Source organism: Peromyscus maniculatus, chromosome 4 (assembly GCF_049852395.1).
Source record: "Peromyscus maniculatus bairdii isolate BWxNUB_F1_BW_parent chromosome 4, HU_Pman_BW_mat_3.1, whole genome shotgun sequence".
Classification (NCBI taxonomy): Eukaryota; Metazoa; Chordata; class Mammalia; order Rodentia; family Cricetidae; genus Peromyscus; species Peromyscus maniculatus.
Genome location: NC_134855.1, coordinates 33,538,180 through 33,560,943, shown reverse-complemented (window position 1 = coordinate 33,560,943; position 22,764 = coordinate 33,538,180). Strand labels below are relative to the sequence as shown.

Genomic DNA, 22,764 nt, shown 5'->3' with positions numbered 1-22,764 from the left:
TTAAGGCTCACTCCATGAGACAGAATCCATATTTGACACTGGTTGGGTGACCAAGAACCAGAGATAAGATAGCCCAGAGACCAAGAATAAAATCAAATACTACTGGCCTAAAAAGAAAGTAACAATAAAATGACTGCTAATGATGTTCTGCTATACTCATAGATCAGGGACTTGTTCAGCTGTCACAAGAGAAGCTTCCTCCTGCAGTAAATGGAAACAAATACAGAGACCCACAGCCAGACACTTACAAAGAGAGAAAGACCTTCAAACATATAGCTCTAAACAAGATGTCAATATCAAATCCCTCCACTCATATCTCAAGGAATACCCTGGAGAAGAAAGTAGAAGAAGTAAGGGAGACAGGTGATGGAGAGCACCAGGAGAACTAGGCCCTCATATGAACTCACAGAGATGGAAGTAGCAATCACAAGGCCTACACAGGTCTGGACAAGGTCCTCTGTACATATACTATAATTTTCAGTTTATTACTTTTATGGGACTCCTGAATGTGTGAACAAGTGAGTCTCTGATTCTTGTGCCTTCCCTTGGGGCTGTTTTCCTTCTGATGATTTGCCTTGTCCAACTTCAATATGATGGTTTTTGTTTTATCTTATTTTGTTATGTTTTGTTGTTATCTATCTCTTGCAAACCTATTCTTTTCTAATAAGAGACAGAATAAGAGTAGATCCAAGTGGGAGAGGAGATGGGGAGGAATTGAGAAGAATAGAGGGAGGGGAAGCTGTATTTAGATTATATAGTATGAGAAAAGAACCTTTGTTTAATAAAAGGAGAAAAAATATCTTTCTCAATATTATGTCTTGGTGCTTATATTTAAGGGTGAACTGTGTTATCCAAGAAGTTTTCTAACTTCTTTTGCTTCTAGCAGTCTTAGACAAAACTGTAACAATGGCAGAGCTGTAGCTAGAGTTTTCTTGCCTGGCCCATGGTCAAGACAAATCTCTCTCACCCGCCAGTCCCACAGCTGCTCAGACCCAACCAAGTAAACACACAGAGACTTTTATATTACTTATAAACTGTATGGTCATGGCAGGTTTCTAGCTAGCTGTTCTTATATCTTAAATTAAGTCATTTCTATTAATCTATAAATTCCCACATGGCTCTTGGCTTACTGGTATCTTAAAATCTTCTCATGGCAGCGACTGGCAGCATCTCTCTGCCTCAGCCTTCCACTTCCCAGAATTCTTTTCTCTCCTTGTCCCACCTATACTTCCTGCTTGGCTACTGGCCAATTAGTGTTTTATTTATTAACCAATCAGAGCAACACTTTTAACATACAGAACATCCCACAGAACAGAGCCAGCTAGATCCCAGCTGCATGTCCAGGAATCCCCACTCACCCCAAAGTCCTGCATGGGAAATGAGAAACTCCCATCCAAAGATGCTAGGTATTGCATCAAACAAACTATAAAAGAGCAATTAAAAACCATGGACAAACTAAGAGTAAATGTCCTCTTTTTTTTTTTGAGGGATTAATATTGACAAATGTAGACTAAGTGAAATGGTGGAAGATAACAGGAGCACTGAAAATTCTATTCCATTATCAATGAAATAAAATCCATTGGAATTGAAGCAAGCATTTAGTAAGGCTGATCTAATAATCTGTGCTTCTGTGGAGTGTGAAAAGTCATCTCTGTTTGCTCAGGACTTTCTTAGCTTCATCATTGAAGTTCTTATAGTCCACAAAGGCTTTTAATAGTAGGCTGCTCTAGTTCGTCATCCTCCTTCATGCTTCAATACTTAAATGCTAATTTTTTCTAGCCTGAAAATTTTCTATGACCTATCAAAAGAAAACAATAAGGTATACTTTTGTTTAGAAACAGCTTTTAAAAAAAGTTGCTTTAGTTTAAACAGAAATCTTAGTATCTGAGATTTATGTTGACTTGGTTAATTAAGGTAAAAAGAAAAATGTACGTACAATCACAATTAAGAAGCAATAACAACTTGTTGAATAAATAAACATGGAAGTTACTATGAATATACTAGTGAGAAACCTCCCATCCACACAGATTACATGTCATTAACATGGGAAGCTAATAACTCTTAGCTCTAAATTATGTGTTGACTCAATAGCTGGTAATTCAGAAAGGATGCAATAAGGAAAGATGAATAAATTTTCTAGTAGGCATGTTGGAATAGCCTCATTTTAGGTACCACGAGGCAGTTTGCTGGTTGCTGTTTCCCAAAAGATCATAAAGGCCCAATGACTGATTACTGATAATAAAGCTAAATACCATAAAATCTTCAAGAGAAGAAAATGATGGCACATCTCACTTACTAAGAAGATAAAATGGTACTCTTTGAATTTTCCTTTTTAGGATATTTTAGTGATTTTTCATGGGTAAAGAAAAGACTCAGTAGCTTGTTATTGCTATTTTATTTGTTAATCCACCCTGCCCCCCAGATATCTAGGCTTCTTCGCAGTAACTAGTGGGAGTTCAGTGGGAAAGATCCTGGGGCCGTTTCCCCAACATTTCTGTTTAATCACAAGTAACGGCTTTCAAACCTGAGGCCTTTTTCATTACTTCCAATAGCCACACGTTTGCTTCAGCCACAAAATTTCAAACAGAACTCAATTACCTTTGCTCTGGGCTGTTGTAACAACCTAATGACTGGTCTGTAGTCAGTCTCCGATCCACTGAATCAATCTTCTACCTGCTGCCACAGGGAACTTTCTACCGTGAAGCATCATCTGAGCACACTAATACTTTTCACAGTCTTATTGTCTGTACTTTATATTTGGACAGTTATCTAGGAATCAGCCAAGGCTTGTCTTTCATCAGTCACTCTACACTCCTATTAGCATTTCAAATTGTCTGTGATGCCCTTAGCAAAATGAACCCTCACATTTACACTTGCTGTCCCTCTGACTAGAAGGCCAAGGTATCATTCTGATGACCTTCTGCCTTGTCTGCCATAAAGTACTTATGAAATAAATACAATATACTTCCTTGGATTTGCATAAAGAAAATGTATTATCAAAAAATAAGACCTGCCAGGGATATTATCTTACTAATTATACAGTTTATTCATAAAAAAGGACATATTAACTAATAATTTGTAAGACGAAAGGCATTGCCAGTAAGCAGGCAAGTGGAAAGCTTTCTTCATCATCACTAATCAAAGGTTTGAAAATGATTTTAAAATGTTTACTTTGGTTAGATATATGGAGAAATGAACACATTAATTTACAGTTGTTTATTGATATTTCCATTTCAGATAGGACTCCTGAGATACATTACATATTTCAAAAGAGCAGGCAGCTGGAAATTGGCACAGTAGTTTAGAGCACTTGTATTTCTTGCAAATGACCCAGAGTGAATTCCGTATGAGAGCTCACAACTATCAGTAACTCCAGTCCCAGGAGATCCAATGCTTTTACCTGACCTCTACAGGTACCAGAAATATTCATGGTCTACATACATACATACATATATATATATGCAGGCAAAACACTCATAAACATAAAATAATAAATAAAACTAAAAAATATTTAAAGAAGTTGGATTGAGAATGTGGTGGCATGTTACAATGCTTCTCTAACTCCAGCAAGAACTTGAGTTCAATCACCAACATCATAAAATAATTACAAATTTAATTAAAGATAAAATAAAGGCAAGCAGATTTATATGTTCATGATCCAGTGTCCTAGCTTGCTTTCTCTTACTATGATAAAACACTGACCAAAACCAAGTTAGGGAGGAAGAAAATGAAGACATGCCCATAGGCCAATCTGAGGGAGGTAATTCTTCTTTTAAGGTTCTCCCATCCCAAATGATCCCAGTTCATGACAAATAAACAACAACAACAACAACAAAAAACCTGACCAGCACACCCAATAATTCTGTCTCTAGTAGTTTATCTAAAATAGCTAGATGGGAGTAAATAAATTAAAGCTATCAACAGTGTTTGCCTTGTTAAAAAGAAAATATTTAAAGATCCTAGATTAGAGGCTTAGTTGTATAAGATTAAGACAAGCATGTCTTAGCATACAATAGAGCCATTCAAATTAATGATGCAGCATTATGACTTGACACAAGGCAGCAACAATAGATAATATAATAAAACAAGTTATGAAATGGTACACTGAGCACAGTACTATATCAAATGCAGACACTTGAACAGTTAATCAATCAACATGTTAATAAAACAGCAAATGAAATTAAGAAAGAGCTTCTGCTTTTGCATATTTGTACTGCTTACGTCTTTTGAAAGGAGCATTTAAGTAATAACTCTTGCATGGTTAATAAGTCTTAATGGCCTAGTAAAGAAAACGGGGGGCTACTGTGCTCAAGAGAAACTCAGATCCTGTGCTGCTCTTGCAATCTTGGGAAAGAGAAATGTCATCCTAGGCAACGAAAATTAGCATGATCAGGAACACGGAAGGCAAAAGTGAGTGTGCATGCATGAGCTTTAGAGGAAGAGGTACAATCTACTTTTCTCAAAAAAATAATTAATGTGTGTATTGTTATTTAGTTGTCATTAAGATTTTTGAGAACAGGCATATAATGAAAGTTGGGTCTTATGTACTGGACTGCCATATGCAATCTGCTAGTGAGCGGAGATCCTACAGCAGCTATATCCTCATCTGAACAACCATGATTTCAAAGTACCATCTTGATGCATGCCTAAACAGGAGGGCAGAGGGTAACCACAGGTAACAAAAGAGCCATTCCTAAGAATAGAAGCGTCTGCCTGGGAACACTCTCACCTGCTGGCACCTTCACCTAGAGTCACCTTAGCTGAGACATTTCACTTCTTTTGCTCAAAGTTCACCTGTCCACTATTCACTGTGGCCTTTTGGCCTCTGCATTCCTAGTACCTCCTGACCTTCATTACTGTTTTTAACAGCACTTCCCACTTCCTGACATTCCCTTTTGTTTCTTGTGTTACTCACAGAAAAAGCCAGAGGAGCAGAAATTTTGTTTTTCTAATTTGTATGTTTTCTAGGGTTCAGAGTAATAAGTTCTCAAGATGTATTAGTGCAATAAATAAATTAGCCGGATATGATAAGGAAAGGGGTAATCTGTGATAAAAAAAAAATGGTAGTAAAACAGATAATCGCTCCAAAATAAAATATATTATAATTGGAAGATGAGAAGATGACATGGTTCTTGGGAAAAGGAACTCTGAATTAAAATGTCAGTGTCTAAGTAGAAAATGATTTGGAATTAAAAGAATATACAAAATCATGACTGAAAGATTTCCTAGCTGGAGATGAATAGTAGAGTGGTAGAGTAGTGAGAGCTATGACTGAAAACAAAACAAACCAAAACAAAAAAGAAAATCATAAGTAAGGTCAGGGAGCTTGGGAGAATCAGTAGAGAGAATCAGTAGAACAGCTGATAGAGCCCAAGATGCCAGGGTTACAGACATAAAGAAAGACTAGCAACCACCAAAAAGAAGAAAAGGCAAAGACGTGGGGGAAGAATGCCACCCCTCTGAATCCCAGGAAAAAAATCTTCAAAGTATAGATGGAAAAATTATGACATTACTCCTTTAAAGAAAGGATTGAGATTTTAGAACACGGAAAAAGGATCAATGGGAAGATGTTGGTAGGTACTGAATATGATACATTGGTGGCAGGTAACCATGCTTAAGGAGCATAACTAAGCAGATTGTTATCTCGTGCAGGTCAGAGCAGCAAACAGGAGGCTGAGGCTGCCATGTGTTCCAGGTCAACCTGGTCAGAGAATGTGAAGCTGTCTCAAAAGAAAAGAGGAAAAAAAAGAAAAAGAAAGAAAGGAAGGAAGGAAGGAAGGAAGGAAGGAAGGAAGGAAGGAAGGAAGAAAGAAAGAAAGAAAGAAAGAAAGAAAGAAAGAAAGAAAGAAAGAAAGAAAGAAAGAAAGAAAGAAAGAAAGAAAGAAAGAAAGAAAGAGAAAGAAAGAGACAGCCTTAGTAACAAATACCAGGAAAGAAAAGAACATAACTATGAGAAATGGGTGAAAGAAAAAAAAATGTACAAAAACTGAAGTGTCATATAGTTTTTAATAGAATGGGTAGAGAGATGACATGCCAGGAAAGAGATAGGACAGCTGGGACTGGGGGCATGGAGACAGAGAAAGGTCTAAAATAGATCCCATGGGGACTGAGCCTGAGAGTACAGAAAAGACAATTAAAAAGACTGCCAAATAGCAGCAGAAACCAGATTGAAGCCTGAAAGCATCCCGTTCTAATGAGCCAAATCTGCAGTACTTTGTTTGCGTCCAGCAGTGCTCACTCTCCTGGGAGAAGCAGTGAAGAGAACAGAAGTTAGAGGTATATTCTATGGCAAGAACTTGCCGTATGAGCAAAGATCAAAGGCTATTGCTGAAACCTAGACTGTGGCATGCACGAGAGCCTGACTCCTTTCAATTAAGCAGAGCAACAATCTGAGTCTGGTGACTGGATATTTCCAAGGGCAGGGGAAAGGGTTAATTGAGAAGTCCTAGGCTACTACCTTACTCTGTGTAAATCAGGAAGCCTCTGGGTTCTTACCTCCTGGTCCTCTCTATTCCTGCTGAGACCACAGGATCAGGAAGAAGCAAAAACAACATGAAATGTAAAAGTTCTTAGTAAAGGGTTGTCTAGAAGTGACCGGTTATGGAGTGCGGGTGCACAGGTGTCAGAAGGTGAGGATGATTGACAGAAAAAAAGGAACTGTCTAGAACTGTATAAATTTCCAAGAAATTAGATAGTAACTCTAAACAAACTACATGTTAGAGGGAGAAAATGGATTTTTGTTATATATCAGCAGAGTTGACTAAACGATGACTCCTCTTTCTAAATAACCCGTAATGCTGCCATTCAGTGAAGTAAGATCCTCTGCAGTGACAGCTAGCCCTCCACTTTAACTTCTCTCTTTACCCTCCACATCCTTAGTTCTTACTCCCAAGCACAGGCTTTCTCTCGGTTATCAAAACAAAGCTTATTCCACATCCAGGCATTTGCACCAGCTATTCCTGTGGACCTGTCATAATCTGCCCTTAGATCAACCAGCTAAGATTAGGATAAAGTGTCACCTCCCTTAGAACATTTTCTGAACATCAACCTAAAGTAGTCTTCAGTTTTTAACATCCCCCACTACCAACTGACTTTGGGAGGGGTGAGGGGAGTATTTTGGTTTTGGTTTGCTTTTATTTAATTTTTGACAATGCTAACTGTCATTTGTGATTGCTAACCTTATTTGTGATTTACTGTATGTCACTGTCACTTACAATATAAACCCTGGGAAGAAAGTAGTTCCGTCTAAGTCACCATTATACCTTTAGTTCCTTAGATTCTTGCAAGCACATAACATATATTCAATACTTAGATGGTAAGTTAATGAATGACACCAATGTTGGTTCTTTAATTTCAAACATGATGGAAAGTTACACCAAGCACAAGTTCAATCCCAAGGCTCTACACCCAAAAACTTTAGAAAAAGAATCATGTTCTTGCTTCTTGAATCATACTGAACCTATCTGCCTTGTTCCCCAAAGTAAATACCACAAGAAAGATTTTTTTTCTTTTTTTTGGGGGGACGGCTGCATACAGGGCAAAAACCATTCAAATGAAATCTGAGTATATTTCAATAAAATTGTTAAATGACCAAGTGAAATAAAAATGTGCTATTTTGATCAAGCTAGTACATGAGGGCTGGAACCAGGTTTTATAGAATTTGAACAGTGTTAAGACTCTATTAGCTGTGCTGGGTATATAAATGAAATATCAGATGAATTTTCCATAAAGTATGTGTTAAAAGCAGTGGTTTCACTTTGTATTTTGTTTAATTAAGAGATTTTTTTAAAGGAAGAAGAATATGTGCTCTTTGCCATGAAAAGCAATCTCTAAGTAAGTAATTCAGTCTCCACCCAAGTTTTAGATTACCTGTGCAAAGTATTCTCTGCTAGTTGACTTTCAACAAAACAGACAGGATAAAAATGCAAGAGTGAAGAATGTCATCAAACTAAAATCAATACTAGTAATGAATAATTGATGGTGCAAAATTCCATCTGACCTTACACAGCACCATTTACTAACCATGATTCCCCGAAATACAGCTGAAATTACAAAGTCACATGTTTCAGCATTCGCCCTTAAGATACTGATGTAGAAACAGTAACAAAAGACATTATTACACACACACACACACACACACACACACACACACACACACACACACACAGCCCTATTTTATCTTTAAACTCATCTTGTAGGGAAATGTTTTCATGCTTAAAAATTCCAGTGGTTAGGGTGAGATATCAGATGGATGAATGAGTACACAATTACATAAGTAATGGTGAAAATGGAGGATTTTTAAGATTGCCACAAAAAAGAAATTCACTTATCTCAATGATTATGTTAATAACCACTTAGAAAGCACATATTATAAGTAATAAGTAAAATTTGGGATACCTGTCTTTATGCTCTAATATAACATTTTATTGTGATAAATGATACGCAAAAATTGACATCCTAAGTAAATTTAAACTGGTTCCTTATTTAGTAGCATATTTCATGAAAATATTAACACTGATTCTAAAGTGAAGACAGAGTGAGGAATGCAAATCATAAAACACACAGAAGTCAAATTTCCGACTTAATAAATTTTTTGTCACTTCTTTTCAAAAATCTTAATTTCAAGCTAAGCATTAATAACTAAGGCAATATCAAAGGTCAGTTGTGAGTTGGTCATTCAATGGCCCCACTATGAAGAGAAAGATGCAGTTTAGAGACAAATGGTACCTTGCCTAATTTCAAACAGCCGCTATGCCACAGATGTAAAAATCGGCAGCCACCTGCCTACTCCTTGGACAAGTGGTACAATGAAATCAGAGACACCCTAGCCTGAAACTTGAATTTATATTTTTGACACTGTGAATTCCAATATTGCCATACTTTAACAGTTAGCATTTCAAGATTAAGATGTTATTGGTCCCCCCCAAAAAAATAGTGGGGAAAAACTAAAATATTTCTTGCTTCTTTATTACCTGAAAAACATGCAAAAGTCAAGTTGTACAAATGTTTATTTGCTTATGTACATAAGTAATTATGAGGATAATTATGTATCATTAGTCTCAAATACTCAGCAGGCTTCAAACAAAACTGGCAATATTTATGGCCCAAATAATACACTTACATTTATTGATTCTTTTCTTTGTCTGCCTAACTTTCCTCTGAGAGTAGAAATTTATTTTTGAGCATTCCAATAGCATTGGATGCTTAAAGACTAGTCAAACTGAATAGGAAAAAAAATCCTGTTTTGAAAGAAAAACTGTAGTCAGTGTTTAGCTATGGAAACTGCTGCTCTGCTCTGAAACAATAGCATTGCTTCTGTGTGCACACACAAACATGGAGGGCACTTTCCTGTGAGGCTCCACAGAATAGATGCCAGACCTTTATCAATAAACTCCCCCGACCCTCCATTTTACCACCACAAATAAAAAACAAAAAAACACATATTGGTTCAGGCTGATGACTAAAGATTTGTTAGCCTTAAATTTTGAAAGAAAAAAAATCATGATTATAGGAAATCTTTGTTATTAAAATAGAACAGCATACTCATTTCTAAAATATCATCTTAGTTTAGTTTTAATCATTATTCCTGGTAACCCAAGTATATAACCACCAAAACAACAATCTTCATTTTTGAAGTAGTAGTTTTAATCATTATTCCTGGTAACCCAGTTATGTAACCACCAAAACAACAACCTTCATTTTTGAAGTAGTAGTTTTAATCAATATTACTGGTAACCCAGGTATATAACCACCAAAACAACAATTTTCATTTTTGAAATGCTGTCTATTTTGTGTGATCAGGATGTTAAATGGTATGTCTTTACTTTTACGCTTGTGAACTGATACATTAGGCCAGTTATTGCAGGTACTGGTACATAGTAGAGAATTCTAAATGAAAAACTTGATGGCACATCAGTATTCTTACTCACCAGTGGTTTCCACGATGCCTTCTAGGATGACGACAACCTCGAATTGTTCAGTTTGCATGCTTCGCTGGGATAGGTCATAAAAGGGGCTTTTGGCATCAATCACGTGGCAAATTGTGAGAGGGGACACAAGAAAAAGTTGATCTGCCCCTGTACTAAAACCTACATCCAGTTCAAGTTGGTCAAGGGGAAGGAACTCACCCTCAGGTGTCTGCCGAGACTAGACAAGCACACAGAAAAAGAGAAGAAATCACCACTTGTACTGAAAATTTCAAGGTAGCCTAATAATCATCTACATCAATGCCAACATTCTGCACTATCAATCATCAGTAATATAATCCAATCAAATCATTATACATCTATATTTTACCAAATGGATTGAAACCCCACATAGCTCATGCAGAAAATACATGCATTATTTATAATAAAGAATTTGCTATAATTACCCAGCCCTAACTCCTGAGCTTTGGACGAATGTCTGGTGCAACAATGGCTATGAACACAACTGTGGAACTGAACGTGTATGTGCACACTACTTGAAAGAGATCTCTGCATGACAACCAATGGCATGCCAGAGTTGCCGTCCCTCAGAAGGCAAATCATTTTGCAGTTCCACTGGAGGTTGTGAAGATGAAAAATGCTGACCACATTTAAAAAAGCGATTTGTTGATTTCTTGAAAAGCAAAATTAATAACTGGGTTTTTTTTCTTTTGGGGAGTTTAGTAAAGTAACAAATGAATATAAAACAGAAAAGACACTGTCATACTGAATTGTGATATGTACTATGATAGTCTTAAAAGGCTGTACCTTTAGGTCATGATTTTCATTCTCCTAGTGATAATAAACTGTAATATAATTCTCTACTACTCTATTTATGAATTTTAAAATATAGCCAAACATGTACCCTATTAAACCTTTTTAAACAAAATAGAATTTTAAGGTAGCTGTCTTTGACAAAAAGTTCATTAAAAAAATCTCATAGTACATTAGCATTTTGTTTCAATATAATCACTCTAAAGCTTAATTCAGCGATCCAGTTATATTCTAAGACTGTGAATGAAAAGCAAGTGTCAGCAAACCATAAAAGTGGACTTACTTATTCTTTTTGTTTCATTCATTTTCAATTTGTTTAGTATATCTATTATACACAATAGCTGTACAAGCAAATATTTAGATTTAACATAAATAATACAAGCAAAATAAGAGCTGTTTAGCTAGACTTATACAGGAAAAAATAGTGGGAATGGTTTTATTCCCAGTGGCTAAATATGACTTGGAAGAACCCAGTATACTTTAAGATCCTTCATCAGCTAAGTTAATAAATGAAAATAAATCTAGAGCATGAATCTATCTAAAAGAAACACCACTTTTAAACATTTAAAACATGTTTTAAACATTTTAAAACAGGAATATTATTTTCATTTGCAACAAATATATTAGATTTCATGTTTGGTGAATAAGGCTGGAAATTCTGAAGAACTGTTGAATAATCTGTTTTCCCTGAAAAAAAAAATGAGTAGTTTTGAATCAGTGGTAGTATGTCATGGTTGCAATGACCAAACAGGGCTTTAAAGGCTGAGCTGATTCATTTGAGAGGCTCCATTACAATTGGCAATACTGAAATTTCTATTTGTGTAGGAGACTATTTAGGGAAAACACTGAGACCACTTTTCTTCTTTAAGTAGAACGTAAATGTAGAAGAAAAGGAGGAAAGGGGTTTCTGGAGAAAGGAAGAGGGAAAGAAAGGGTTCCTGATCAAAGTTTTCTTTTCATCTGTGGGAAAACCTGATAATCCAAAAATCAAAACCTCAGCTCTAGCAACCAATATTGGAAAGCAATTGGTATTTTCAAATCATCATGAAAAATACCTGTTTGAAGCTTATTTCCAGACACCTATAGTCTCAACATCTTGCCAAGTTAGTAAAATAAAGTGATATTAACAACTTCCCAACTGTCAGCTGTATATTGATAGTTGATTCACAGATGAAAATAGTAACTAACAAACAGAAAACAACGAAAAGGACAAAGACAAACAAAGCCCGCTTCATTGTTCTCCCACCTAAGAAGCAGCGGGTGCTATACAAGCACAAGGTGATATTCTGAAATCTATAATTAATGACTTTAAATTGGGTCTTTTCTCCTAGCTATTCTAATTTCTGTTATTCTATACTACAGCATGGACTATGTCTTTAAAGTCATTTTTTGTAATATTTCTCCAAAGAAGTCAATTTTTTTATTATCATATGGTATACCAGTACTAAAATTTGCCTAATTTTTGATATATTTGTTATTCATACCTGTGGCTTTAGAGTAAGTTTTATGATTAATATTCCCTAACCTTTCAACAACTGGAGAAAGGAAGTGGCCTAAGTCAGTCAGACTGCCAGGAGATCAGCAGGTTTGAATTGGGAAAACCTGATTTTTCAGCAAAGTGGTTTATTAAGATATAGGCAATTTAGATTTAAATATACATGGATTCGTTCCATTCAGTCCCAACATGTCTTTATTTTTAAAATGTTTGTTCATTATATTGTAATTAATACTCTTTAATCCACCTCTCACCAATCTAGAGTGTCCTGACAACTCCATGTCCTATCCAGATCTCCCTACTGTGTGACATTCTGGAGAAAGTGCTAGTAACTTCTTTTATTTGGAAGGTGCTTCTAGTGTTTCTTGTAGTATCAGTGATACCCTGCACATGCTACTGAAGTTGTTTTCTATCAGGCACTGTTTATTGTATTGAGACACTTTATATATATTTCCAAATTTATCATCCGAGTCTTTGTCATTTCTGTTAGGATATCAGACATTTCAAATGTAAATTCATTCATTTTCTGATTTTTGTTTGTCTTTTTGACTTTGTACTAGACTAAGAAGTCTATTAATAACTAGAACCAGATAGAAGGCTTTAGCGCAGGTCTAAAGTGAAAGACGAGCTGTGAGAGAAGAGGTGCTTGGAAGGAAGGTTGGACCGCTCTGAAGTCTGGACTGCTGGCTGGAATCAAGTTTTGTTATCACTGATCAGCCAAACACTTTTAATACTGCAGAAAAATGTAGGTGCTCACTACATACATCCACAAAACAGACACATTCTATACCGGGTTTCTAACAATTATAATCTATGGGATCCGATTCTGATATTAAGTGCCAAGATGTTCCAGAACAAAGTTAACAAAGTGAATACAAAAGTAAGTTAACTAAGTGGGGAAAGAGAAGTTGGGACTTTTTCTTTAAAGAACTGTGACATATGCATGTATATGGAAAATAAAGATAAAGAGGAAAAGATAATTCTGTAAATGGCCTTATAATAATATGCTGTATTCTACAGTACCACTTATATCCCATTGTTTTCCTGTCTTATGTGGCTAACAACTACTCTGCTTAATATAGAGCTGTTTGATAATAGGGAGAATCTTTTTAGATAAAAGATGTTTAATCTTTCTTAATTATGTCATTGTAAGAGTTCTAAATCATGATGAAGACTGCCATTAACAGAGTGTTTGTGGGTAGTATACTTAGACTCTTCAACCCTAGTTTTCCTATTCCAAAGGGAACATAGACCATGACTATTACCCAGACTAAACTGTGAAATAGTGGTTGATTAGACAATAATCCACATTGCCTTGAAATACAAAATAGTTGCTAAAATTTAGATGGTTATAGTAAAATATTTAAATTAATAATACTGATAACAAAGATTCATAAAAGTTGTAGAATGAGTGAGAAATAAATAAGGTAGGATATGGTGATATTTTATTTGTACTGAAATATAATTTTATTTGTATGTTAGTAAATACAGTTGCCTGGGGGTCAGAGCTAATAGCAAGCCATAGCAGAAGTCTGACAGTGGTAGCACACGCCCTTATTCCCGATCACATGACAGCCAGATCTCTGTGTGTTCAAGGATACCACCAGCATGGAGACACACACCTTTAATCCCAATACCAACCATAGAAGACCTGGAGGTCTGTATAGATGGGCAGTGAAAAGGAGGTTATGTGGTTGGGTTTACAACCAATGAGAAGGTAGAATAGAAAGTCAATAAAAAAGACAAACACACAGGAAGTAAGTCTCTTGCAGAGAGGTAGGACAGCAGCGACAGTGAAGGGTAAAGTTTTTAATCTCAGCTCTGACCTCTTGGCTTTTTACTCTGTATTTGTCTCTGTGTTTCTTATTTAACAAGATGGTTACATCTACAGTAGGAGAAAAGAAAACAATGGAAAATTCGTAACAACTTAGAAGATAAGTTGATGAATCTCTGATCTGAAAATGGCTTGCAAACAACTGAATTTTGATTTCATGGAATCATAGAAAGATACTAAATATTGCTCCATCATCCCAAAGTCAAGCTAGTTGCTAGTACTGAAGCAAAAGTTTTTTTGAATTAGAGGAAAGACTGAGGATCTCTAAGGCTTACTAATTGTTTACATGAATATGGATTTTTGGAATAATTTGTATAATTTTAATTGTGGTAATAACTTCTAAGTTATTATTCTTATTAAAATATTTATGTAACAATATTCAATTACACAGAATTCACATTTAATGCAAAGCATCTCTGAATGTATTTTAAGAGTTTTGCCTAACTATAGAGTGATGTTTTTGACTTTCAAAAAATCTATTATTATACAACAACTTTGGGTCCTCTCAGATTCCAAAAAATATAGAAGACAATCAGGTATGTTTTTAATGCAGATAAAAAAATCAAAAATCACATATGCTCAGAAGGAAGAATCACATTCTGATAATTTTAAACAAATAGTTTACTTTCAGTAGAACAAAGATAATTGAAGGTACATACACATAAACATTTTTATCACTGTCCTGGCATACATAAGCAGACCTGCACTCAGCCTTTGTCATTCTGGGCATTATGTGGCCAAGTGTCAATATTGATTCTCCAGAGCCACACTTCACTAATGCTGACCAGAAACTTCCTATCCCATCTCTGACCTGTATTTGTATTCTGTCCCAGTTTGAAGTTGGGCACAGGAATTATGACCTACTCATCATTGCCTATGCCATCGTCTGTGACCTGGCCACACATTCCACATCCCGTAATTCTCAGATGACAAGGGACTGTATAGTTAGTGATAAGGAAAGGAGAACAAGATGAAGAGGACCAAACAGGCTTTCCTACCACCTTCTATCTTTATGTCTGGAATTTCACTTTTCTTTAAATGTATCATATCATATCTATGAGCTTATATACACCAAGGATATGGTGAAGTCACAAAGAACAATACATAGAGTGTAGTCAGAGTAATAGCCTAAAGCTAAAAGTAGGAAATGTGTCCAAGACATGTACTAAGACCAGGAATTAAACTGCTTTGGTGACTCAAAGCAACTATGACAAAACTTATGACAATCATGTCAGAATTTAAGGTAGTTAGAGAAGCATGGAGACAAAAAATTTCATCTGGACTGGGATAGACCTTTGTACATTTATTTGGATGATTAAAGCTTGAAATTTCAGTTCAAGTAGAATGATGAAACTCAATGCCAAGTCTAAAATATTTTTTTAATGTTAAGCTAATTAATCCATAAAATATCCATTTTTATGAAAAAGAATATGCCTTATTTAGATGTAATATAATTTATCTTACAATAGATTATGTGAGCCTTTTGTACTGTTCAAATGAAAGCTCTACTTTGTGTCACTATGGGGGTCTTTTGTTGGCTTTATAATAACTATTGGCAAGATTTGTATCCCTGTTTGTACATTACTTTCCTACTCAACAACACCCTTCCATCCATGAAATGCCTTTTCCTGCTTCTTTTTATCATTTGTTCTTACCTACTGCTGTTTAGTTGTGGGTTTTCACATCCCTTACTTATCTTCATACTTTATTTTAAGAATACAAGGCACCCTGTATACTTTAAGAACCATATTTAAAATAAAAACCCAAACAACCCAAAAGCTATTACTACTAGTGTAAAAAGGAATGATAAGTACAGATTTTAGAAAGAACTCAACATCTGTACCTATTAGAGAATTGTCATACATGTGTCAAAGAAGCAAAGCTAAAATAAATAGCTACTGTACTAGTTTTTGGGTTTATAATGAACGACTCCATCTAAAACAAGTAGTATAAGACCTACCTCTTAGCAGTTCTTAGGGACTCCATCTTAGACTTCTCTAATACTCTGGCACAAAGCTTTGATCTTATTCTGATACACCCATTTTCATGGATTGATGTTTTTAAAAGAAGGTTAGGCTATAAAGGAAAGTTTAACCAAGATCTATGTTTGTAAAATGTGTCAAGTAGGCAAGATGAGGTTGTACATGGTGAAAAGCAAAATCATGTTTAAGTACAAGATAGGAAATAAAGACAAATTAATACATTTATGAAAAAATCCAAGAATAATTGTGGTTACTGACTAATAAAATGCTTGGATAGGGCTGGAGATGTAGCTCAGTGGTAAAGTAATTTCCCAGCATGGGTAGTCATTGGGTTAGACCTCCTGCTGTGACAAAATAATAATAGTAATAATTAGTAATAATAACAACAATAATAATAAAAAGTTTGGCAAAGGCTGTGTCTCCATGTAGAGGCTTGCTGGCATGCCTGAGACTTTAGGTTCCCAGTACCGAGAAAAGAGTAAAGAACTGAATGGTCTTGCAAACTATAAAATTGTTTTCTGTTGCATCTGAGAATGATCACACTCCTATTGCAGAAATCACACAGCATCAAATTTTGATTAGCCATATAAATAGAGAAAAGAAGAGATGTACACAGACAGTGTACATGATGTTAGAAGAAGAAAGGAATGTGGCCTGATACCTTTTAATGGATGAGAGTTAAAAGCTGTGTAGGGTGTCCCAAGAAAGACAATGACTGCTAGCTATGGTAAAAATATGAAGAAATAAGAATATCCCCATGAGAAAGCTCCTCTTACCTCTTTTAAAGTGTGGTTGTAATAGTTGCCTTTTTTTTTGTTTGTATTGTAAAAATAGTTGGATGTAAAGGGCAATGTTTGAATAATAAACGATAAATTCTTAAACAGTTCATTGAAGATCATTTTATTCTTCTTCTAATAAGGACAGTCAATCATTAATGACTAGGGACAGGAAAAGTACGTGAACTTTCCACTTCCTTCAGGCCCAAAGTAGGTCGTATGCTTCACCAGCTTGGTCACAGAGCTTTCAGCTTCCCAGTCCAGGCACTTTTATTAAAATTTCTATAGGCTAATACATTAAATTAATCTAGTCATGGAATTAATTAATCTCTATCCCTTAGGTTGATAGAAAGGCAAGTAAAATAAATTGTAAAACTAAGTAAATATTAATTTCATGATGAGAGGGAAAATTTTTAAGAATATTTACCTTAAAATAGTTTTATGGAGGTATATTTATAATTAACTAGATTGTAGATATTTAAAATAACTTCAAGTTATACCCTTCACTTTTTATTTACTTTATAAGAAAATATTGACCTCTCTAGTCTTAAAGTTAGCAGTTTTCACTATGATTAGTTAGAGAAATGTCAGTGTTTTCAAGTATGAAACTGAGGGGTGGAGTTTAAATGAAAATTTCCTTCATGTAAGTGAAAAGCAAAATTGAAATTAAATAGAAAAGTTAGAATCATTTCCACCAGATAATTGGGAAATCCAAAGAACTGTGTGTGAAAAACTTCACAGTATCCAATATTAGAAAGGCAGTTTCCCGCTCTCAGTGCTGTCCAAAGAACTGAAAATACTTTATAATGATTCATGAAATCTATATTTGTGCCAATAATAGGTCTTTCATTCAACAAATAAAATATGAGTAGGAAAATGTTAGTTAAATTATAAGAAATTATATGTTACTATAATTACTATGATTCAATAATATACTGACTTTTATTGACATGAAAAATCTGTATATTATGTATTGAAGACACATAAATATAGTATTTAAAGTGTTAAAATGATTACAATAGGAAATTGAATATGTGAACTGATATTTAGTGAGAATATACACAACTGATAACAAATATTAAAATTTTTTGCTTTTGATATAGTTTTTCTCCCATATCATAGTTGACTGTTTTAGGTCACTTCAAGGGTCTGTAACAGAAAATAGGGGTCATTTGTTAAAGCAAATATCTCCTCTAATTTTGCTCAATGTTATTAATTCCTCAGTAGGATATGGCTTCAATGTAGTGTGAAAAAAGGATAAAAAAAAAAACTATAAGAATTCATTATATTTACCCTGGCTACCAGAAAAACAAACAAATTTAAAATGATCTGTATTAACTTCACTATAATTTTCAATATAACTTTAAAATCACATGCTAATCACTTTTACTTTCAGCACTGATGACTTCCTGATAAATCATAAGACAGTACATCACCAGTACTCTATTATTTTAAAGTGATACTGTTTTTATCACCTTGTATCAATATAGCACCTCGCTCCAACATTATAATATTTTATTTCTTAATTCAAGATACTGTTCTGGTAAATGTGGTTTATAACATTACATAGAAAAATTACTATGGGTATATGTACCACTGTAAAGACCAAGAACCTCAAACTCATTGTGTACATCTGTGTCAGTAATCCTTTAATTATATCCTTAATTTGTTAAAAATAAAATTTGGGATTATTGAAATAAGTGGCATGTAAAAATACCAGTTTTATCTGGTGTGAAAAATTAGAGAATGGCAATAACTTGAACTCTTGTGAATAGGATAAACTTAATGAAAGTTTCAAAGTGATAGCTACACACAGATTCCCTGACAGTGCCTGTAGCATGGTTCAAACATTCAGAGTGCTCCTATCTGGCCACTAGGTCTCCCTAATGAAGCAGAGGAAGAGGTAACTGTACACACAGAAAGGAGCACACACAGAACCACTGCCATAAGCATATCTGCAACTCATCCACTTACTTAGATCTATCAAGCCACCTAATTTAAACAGATATCAATACAGCAAAATGCTACCTTAAAATGTAACAATTCTGTGCAGTTAAAGTGTATTATAAAAAGTAGTCAATTAAAATTACATAATCATTGTTATCTTTATGAAAATGTACACCAGAATCAGGCTGAAAATTTTACACTCTGATATCAAAAAATGTCAGTTATTTTCTTATGCAGCATAGGAAATACTCATGTGATGGGAAGTGACAGGGCAAGTGAACTGCTTTAATTCAAGCACTGCACTGGGCAACTTGGTCAAGAATAATTAGGATGAGATCTTATAAGTGATAATGAAAGTGACATAAGAGCAAAACATTTTATTTTTAATCCTGGGAAAGCACTTTTAACTGCATAATAAGTTGGAGCTGTATAAAATAATCCATAGTTGAGTGGTGTAAAATGAAATTTCAAAGACAAAATTTTCCCTCAACTTAGATATCAGTCATTTCATTACCTCTAAGTTCAGAACCTGTCTATGCTTCTTTACATGATTTTAGATCACTCTTTTTTCAATCATGAACTATTCATTTGAGGTTATCTTTTTAAATCTGTGAACATTTAAAAGCACTCTGGAAAATCTCTCAGAAAGAAAGAAAGGAAGGGAAAAAGAAAGAAAGAAAAAAGAGAGAAAGAAAGAAAGAAAGAAAGAAAGAAAGAAAGAAAGAAAGAAAGAAAGAAAGAAAGAAAGAGGAAGGAAGGAAGGAAGGAAGGAAGGAAGAAAGAAAGAAAGAAAGAAAGAAAGAAAGAAAGAAAGAAAGAAAGAAAGAAAGAAAGAAAGAAAGAAAGAAAGAAAAAGAAAAAGGAAGAAAGGTGACACCTGTAGACTCTGAGAACTAACTTTAATCTCTCCTCCCAGACTCTAATTGGTAAATAACTAGGGACTCTTCTTTGTGATGGTACCTTCTCAGGGCTATAAAGACCTGGCCTTAATAACTACTCTATGAGCAATTTGTTTCAGCGTTTACAGCACTATATTAGGAAGCAGTCTTCTTTAATGGATGCTGAAAAGCTTCAAGTGAAATCTATAATTGACAAAGGCTTCATAGAAACAGGCAATTAAGAATAAAATTAACAAGAGACTCCACAGGAAAAGCACTCAAGCTTTCACGGAATATGTCTCAAGGAAAATATTTAGTAAAAATAACAATTTTAAAGAAACAGATATGGCGTCTTCTACTTTACTAACCGCTGCCTGGATCTGTATGGTTGTTTAAAAGAAGACCACAGTTAAATTACTGTGTCCTAAAAAAATTAATCCACCTGATGGTATTATTGGGAAGGGGCTACACTGAAGAGAATCCCCAAACTAAAGTTAAGGAAACTTCAACACCCAGTTCTTCAAAATAGAAGCTTTAGTGCCTGAAGTTTAGGGGAGTGTTGAGTTGACAGCAAACCCAAAGAGCTCACAGGATAAGGCTGAAGCACAGAGCAGGGCATCTGTCTCCCTCTAAGCTCCAGGAGCCCATGGCACTCTCCATCACCATCTCTCCGTGTGATACAGTGCATCCGAGGTGAGGAGCATAAAACCAGAGCACCAAAGTAGGGGCAAAAACAGAACTGGCAACTATGTCCTCCGTCCAATCCCCAGCTCTCTCTACCGCCTCCTTGCTCCAAAGAAGTTTACCTGTGGTGGAAGGAAAGCCGGAGGAGAGGGCGGAGTAGTGCCCAGGGATTTGACTTTTTGGGTTTCTGAGTAGCTCATTCTTGATGGGGTGGGAGAGGGTTGCACGTACCTTGAGCAGCTTGCAGCGAATCTGCGCGGATACCATGTGGCTGTTGCGCAGGTTGCCCACCCGGAACATGAGAGTGAGTTTTCCGTCCCTCATGGAGATCACCGCATGCTCGCTAAACATGAGGGTCTCGGCGCGCTTCTTGGGCTGGGACATCTTAATGAACATGCAGCCGATGAGGAAAGCGTCCACGATGGATCCCAGGATGGACTGGAAGAGGAAGAGGATGATGCCCTCGGGGCACTTGTCGGTGATGTAGCGGTAGCCATAGCCGATGGTGGCCTCGGTCTCGATGAAGAAGAGGAAGGCAGAGGGGAAGTTATAGACATTGGCCACACAAGGAGTGTAGTTGCCGACGTGGGCTTTGTTCAGGTCGCCCCGGGTATAAGCGATCACCCACCACATGGACGCCATGAAGAGCCAGGCCACGGTGTAGGTGAGGATGAAGATGAAGAGGTTCCAACGCCACTTGAGGTCCACCAGGGTGGTGAAGAGGTCCGAGAGGTAGCGACTGGTCTCGCTGCCCAGGTTGCCGTGCTGCACATTGCACCGGCCGTTCTTGTCCACGAACCGCTGCCGCTTCTTCTTGGGTACAAGCTGCTGCTGCGGGCCCTGCCCTGGCCCCTGGGGCTGTAAGCCCGAGCCGCTCGACGAAGTGGTCACTACCTGATAATCGTCCCCAAATTTCCTTCGGAGTGCAGACATAATACGGAGGGGCGAGCCAGATTCAAACACGAAGCGGAGGCACAGGAGCCAAGCGCTGCAAACCAGCACCAATAAGGAGGTGGGGGCAGGGGACGAAGGCAGGAGGGGAGGGGACGAAAGCAGGCGCCTGGGTGGGGGGTTGGGGAGCACCCTGCAGGTAGCAGCAGGCTCTGCCCCTGCAGACGCCTCTCCTCCCCTGGGACAGAGGCTTTCTTTCCAAGAGCAGTGTTAAAACAGAAGTGTTCTCCCACACTCAAGGCAGGAGGGATGCAAGGTGTAAGAACCTAAGTGCAATTTTGCCTCCAAGCTCTTTGAGGCTCCCCTTTTCTCCCCCCACCACCGGCATCCCGGGCCACCTCTTACCTTTCCACAGCACCCTACCCCGGACTATCTTGCAGCACCCCTGAACTGGCTGCTGAAAATTAACGAGTTTGACAAGCAAGTCCCACCCTACCTGCCAACTCCCCAAGCTGCTAAGCTGCTCTACCTGCTTGGTCCAGACCCTCCCCCCTCCCAGCTGCACCCTGATCAGCCGCCCCCCGGGAGTGCTCCTGGCTCCCTCGTCACTCCCGCCTCCTATCTTTTAGCCAAAATCCCGCCCAGAGGCATGTCTGCTGGGCAGTGGTGCAACGCCCCCTACCCACGCTCTGCTGGCTCAGAATCCCCCGCCTGGGACTCCAGAGACCTGTACGACTGCTGTGCGCGGGCGGCCGAGTTTCCACGCGCGCCACTGGGGCCTTCGTGTGGACCCTCGTCGGGAGGAGGGGACACCAGGCCACCCCGGTGCTCTGGGGAGCCCTGGAAGCCGGGACACTCACCCAGCAGCAGAGGACAGACAGAGCCGCGCGGCAAGCAGCTGAGGCAGTCCAGCCAAGCACTCAGGGCTGCCCGACCCCTTCCTACTTTTCCTGCTGTTCCAGGGTGAGATCCAAAGCAGGTGCCTCGATCTCCGAACCCCCTGGGGGACACTACACAGTCTCCGCCAGAAGACCCTGGTGCTCCAAGCCGAGACTGACTCGGACGCCGACTCTGGGGTTCCTTGGCGCGCGCGATGCCCTCTTTTCCTGGAGACCGAGCGGCAGCTTAACCGAGGTCAGACTTTCAGGTTAAACACTGGCGTTGCTCCAGCTTTTCCTGTGCCTCGCAATAGAAACATTTGAGTCTTCCTTTCCTGGTTTTCTTAGTCCATGTACACGCTTTGGTTGCCCGGTGGATGGATGATGCGAGGCTGAAGCAGAGACAGCGGGGATGAGGTGTGTGTGCTGGTGCGTGTGATCAGCTGCAGAGCAGCGCTAGCCCCGCCTGTCCTTGCCTTCCCCCGCTGCTCCACCAGCCTGAATTGCACCTCCGCGCCTTGGTTGAGCCTGCAGTGTCTGGCAGCTTAGAGAATGCGAGCCCCTCCAATGAGAAGCCGCTCTAAATCTGCTCCCTAACCGCAGCCAACTCTTTCCTCGCCCCCTTGCATCAATCAGAAAGCCCCCAAGCAAGCAACAAAT

General features: G+C 37.5%; 1 protein-coding gene across 1 annotated transcript in view; it reads right to left on the bottom strand.

The window, feature by feature from the left end:
* The window catches only part of Kcnj3 (potassium inwardly rectifying channel subfamily J member 3), a 160,865-nt gene extending 138,247 nt beyond the window's left edge, over positions 1-22,618 (bottom strand). The window contains exons 1-2 of the mRNA XM_006974227.4: positions 20,567-22,618; positions 9,930-10,146 (exon numbers count right to left, since the gene is read on the bottom strand). Coding sequence (XP_006974289.1) covers positions 9,930-10,146; positions 20,567-21,268 — 919 coding nt within the window. The 5' untranslated portion in view covers positions 21,269-22,618. The remainder of the gene's footprint in view (positions 1-9,929; positions 10,147-20,566) is intronic.
* Positions 22,619-22,764: the final 146 nt, after the last annotated feature.